General features: G+C 32.3%; 1 protein-coding gene across 1 annotated transcript; it reads right to left on the bottom strand.

The window, feature by feature from the left end:
* Positions 1 to 146: 146 nt before the first annotated feature.
* Positions 147 to 1,046, bottom strand: LOC117180496. Its single transcript, XM_033372994.1, has one exon. The coding sequence runs from the start codon at positions 1,044 to 1,046 to the stop codon at positions 147 to 149; it is 900 nt and encodes a 299-aa protein (XP_033228885.1).
* Positions 1,047 to 3,482: the final 2,436 nt, after the last annotated feature.

Here is a 3,482-nt window from a genome sequence, read left to right as displayed (position 1 = left end):
GATTTTTGATACCGAATTTGAATTCAGCGCCCCAAAATCCATAGGAATACGTGTGTCTTGTTACCAGATCCGCACACTTTTTTTTGTGTGGCTGTGTTATCATCCAATATAGAGTCAATTAATTGATCCGCACGATCATAAAATGCCTAACTCTTGTTTTCTTCTTCTACTACGTGCCTCACAAAGTTCTTCCAGTGTTCTGGAGTTGCATGATCTATTCCTTCGTGTAATAATTTTTCAACATCAGGAAGTTTGGAAGTTGTACTGTGTGTTTTAACACATTCTTTTATCAAAGACCATGCCATTTCGATGGGATTTAGATCGCAGTGATAAGGCGGTAGACGGAGAATAATTTTATCAGATTGTTTAGCAATTTCGTCAATAACAAATTTATCGTAGTAGTGTTTTACCATTTTCACAATTTGAATAAGCTCCACTTTAAGCATCGAATCCTCGTAAGCCAATCCTTTTTGCGATAACCAATTCCTAATTTCATCTTTTATCCATGACGCTTTTGCCAGTTTCTCTTCTTTGACTGAATGATATCGAGCATTATCCATCACAATCACGCAATTATCACTCAGTAGTGGTAATATTTTTTCGAACCTAAATGTTTCACCGTTCATCACATTACGATTACGTTTATCATATGAATTATCCGTTAATTTAAAGAACAGTAGCCCGCCTGGAACAAAACCTGCTTCACTGCTAATGTGCAAGACAATTTCAATGGATTCATTAGCCGAAACTGTAGGTGGAGAGCACACATCATCCACGTTAAGCCAGGTTTCGTCTAAATAATATATTGTACGATTTTCACGACGATATTTTCGTATAAGTTCGTGGTATTTCCTTCGCCAGAAAATCAAACCTCCTTTTTCCGTGAAAATTTTATGTGCTTGTCTTTTGAATTTCACAAATTTTAATTCTCTCAAAACGCGATATAAAGAGCTTCGGGACATATTTGGAAGATTATCATCATCATTTACAGCCGTAAGTACATTATTAATAGTAGGTAACTCACCATTGAAGTAAAAGGAATGCATTTTTCTTCGGATTGCAGTTTTATCGAACTCGTTGATTTTCTCTATTTTTTTTTTCATATGAATTTTCGGTTTGTATAATGATTCAATTTTTCTATTTTGTTCATATTCCAAAAGAATACTTTGTATGCTTTTGTGACAAATTCCCATTGTCATTGATAATTGCTGAATTGCATCTCTCTACAAAATTGTAGGATCCTCCAGCTTCACGTTATATCATTATTGTATATAATAAATACAACTCTTGAGATATATTAAAATTTAATTCTTACTTCAAGCCTCCTGCTTTTACTCTTGGTGACTGTTGCACTGGCAGTGGTTCCACACCTAATGAGGGGATTTCCGATTCCAAAGCTGAAACGGTCAAGATTTGAAATAAGGGAGAATCGAACAAATTGAGCGTTAAAGTCGAGAAAACGTAATAAGAAAAATAAATTCAGTATTTTAAACTGTAATGATCAAATGTAGTAGGATTTTTATATTTTTTTTAGCGAATAATATCATTTCTCAATAAACTGGACAAGAAAATTAAATTTTAATAATTCTCACAGGTTCTTTTAAACAATTACGAGCAGAGTTATAAGTTCAAAGAACTGATTTCAAATAGAGCATAAATATGTTGCTTTTCAAAGGGAATAAGAAGACAGGTATCTTACTGATTGAAAAAAAATAATATTGAGAATTTTATGAGCATTTGAACTTAAAAAACAGAATACGCGGATTATCAGAAAATGGCCAAAATGTCTTTTAAAAGTGTAATATTTTTTCAGCTAATTTAGGATTTCAGTTTTTTTTATCCTAATAGAATTTCTCGTTTTCGTTCGAAATGAATCTGACTTTTTTTCAACTCAAAATTTGATAAATAGGCGGCGGTTTTTCTGAAAATATTCCAAGTCTATTTATTTGAAAATGCCTCCTTTTTCTCTCCCTTGAGTCTGCTTTGCGTCCGACCTGGAGAGAAGAGAGCATTTTTTCTTTTTTTCTCCCTCTTTCTTAGTGTGTTATATATTTGTCTCTAACAAACCAACAATTGAGGTACTTTGGAAGTATAATTTTCAATTTTGAATCTTTTTAATGCTTATTTTCTATAAAATTATTCATGAGTAGATTTCTTTCGACCATAAATAAAAAAATTCTCATTTTTTTATAAAATGCCACAAGATACAAAAAAAGTCCAAGAAACAAAATTGTTTCTCTAAAAATTACTAGAAAAATGTATCTTGACACTTTTTTCTATCTCACCTTATTTTTGAAATTTTTTCTCAGCAATACAATTTTATGGTGACATAAGATACGCAAATATGAACATAGTTTACCAGTTTCAACAATGTTGACATCGAACTTTTTTCATTAAAATCGGGCCTTTTGAAATAATCAATGCTCTCTATTCTTTCTAACTTAGTTCAATATTTTTCCATTTCTTAGTAGATAAAATTGTCAAATTAAGCCATTTCTGGTTTTTCATCATACCATAAAATTGCATTGCTGAAAAAAAATAAATCTCAAAGGATTTTATACATATTTTCGAAAAATATCCAAAATAACTCGTGCCAGAAAAACTTTTTAAGTGACATCTTTTAGATCCGTCGTCGTTTTGCCACAAAATGTGAATTTCCGTTTTTCAGACAGTAAAATCTCTTTTCTCCTTGGCTCGGGCACAGGTATGACTGTAATGGAATATACTCTTCATATTTTGACAAATCTAAAAAAAATATAAAAGATGAAGTAGGCTTTTTGAATAAATTTACTTCAAATATTTTCACAAAAACTGCCAACGGATTTCGAAAGAAGACGAGAAATTCTATCGGAAGCAAACAAGAAAAATCTAACTTTCTATATTAGTTAAGAAAAATATCAACGCTCTTAATAAGAATTTTGTTCATTTTTTACTAATTCGCATATACATTTTTCAAATTTCAATGCATTTTAGAGAGCAGAAAATCCGAAAAGGCGTTCTCCACAAAAACAACTTTAGTCGGCTTAAGTTGCCTTCGCATAGAAGGACTTAAATTTTCTCAAGATTTATGGCACACCATTCGTAAGTCTAAAGACTCTTCAAGATTTAGTAGGAAAAGCAGTGATTAAAAGACCACACCTTATTTTCAGAGGACAAAATTTAGTCTTCAAAAGGTCCTTGGGCGCGGTACCTCTCTAATACCTTTTTCGCATTATCGCTAAATTATTAATTGATGCAATATTTTAATGGGCAGTCATCATTTTCTTCACAGATACCTGCGTACCCTTCCCCTTCCAGTGTACAGCGACACGGGCGATCATCTTTTCCTCCACGGCTACCTGCCTAACCTTCCCCTTGTCTTTCAAATTACCCATTTCCTTGCCATTGAGTTAATCAATCAAGTTTCAATCAATTTTCCATTGTTTTTTTCGTTGGTAGAGCTGTTGAAAATTTAAGAAAAAAACCGCATTTTTCGAAAATTA

The sequence above is a fragment of the Belonocnema kinseyi genome, chromosome 9, assembly GCF_010883055.1.
Source record: "Belonocnema kinseyi isolate 2016_QV_RU_SX_M_011 chromosome 9, B_treatae_v1, whole genome shotgun sequence".
Classification (NCBI taxonomy): Eukaryota; Metazoa; Arthropoda; class Insecta; order Hymenoptera; family Cynipidae; genus Belonocnema; species Belonocnema kinseyi.
Note: the sequence above shows the minus strand (reverse complement) of the source record. Positions and strands in the feature narration are given on the sequence as shown.

Excerpts from the sequence above, each read along its gene's own strand:
- LOC117180496 (XM_033372994.1), bottom strand. The coding sequence starts at position 1,046 with ATGCATTCCTTTTACTTCAATGGTGAGTTACCTACTATTAATAATGTA.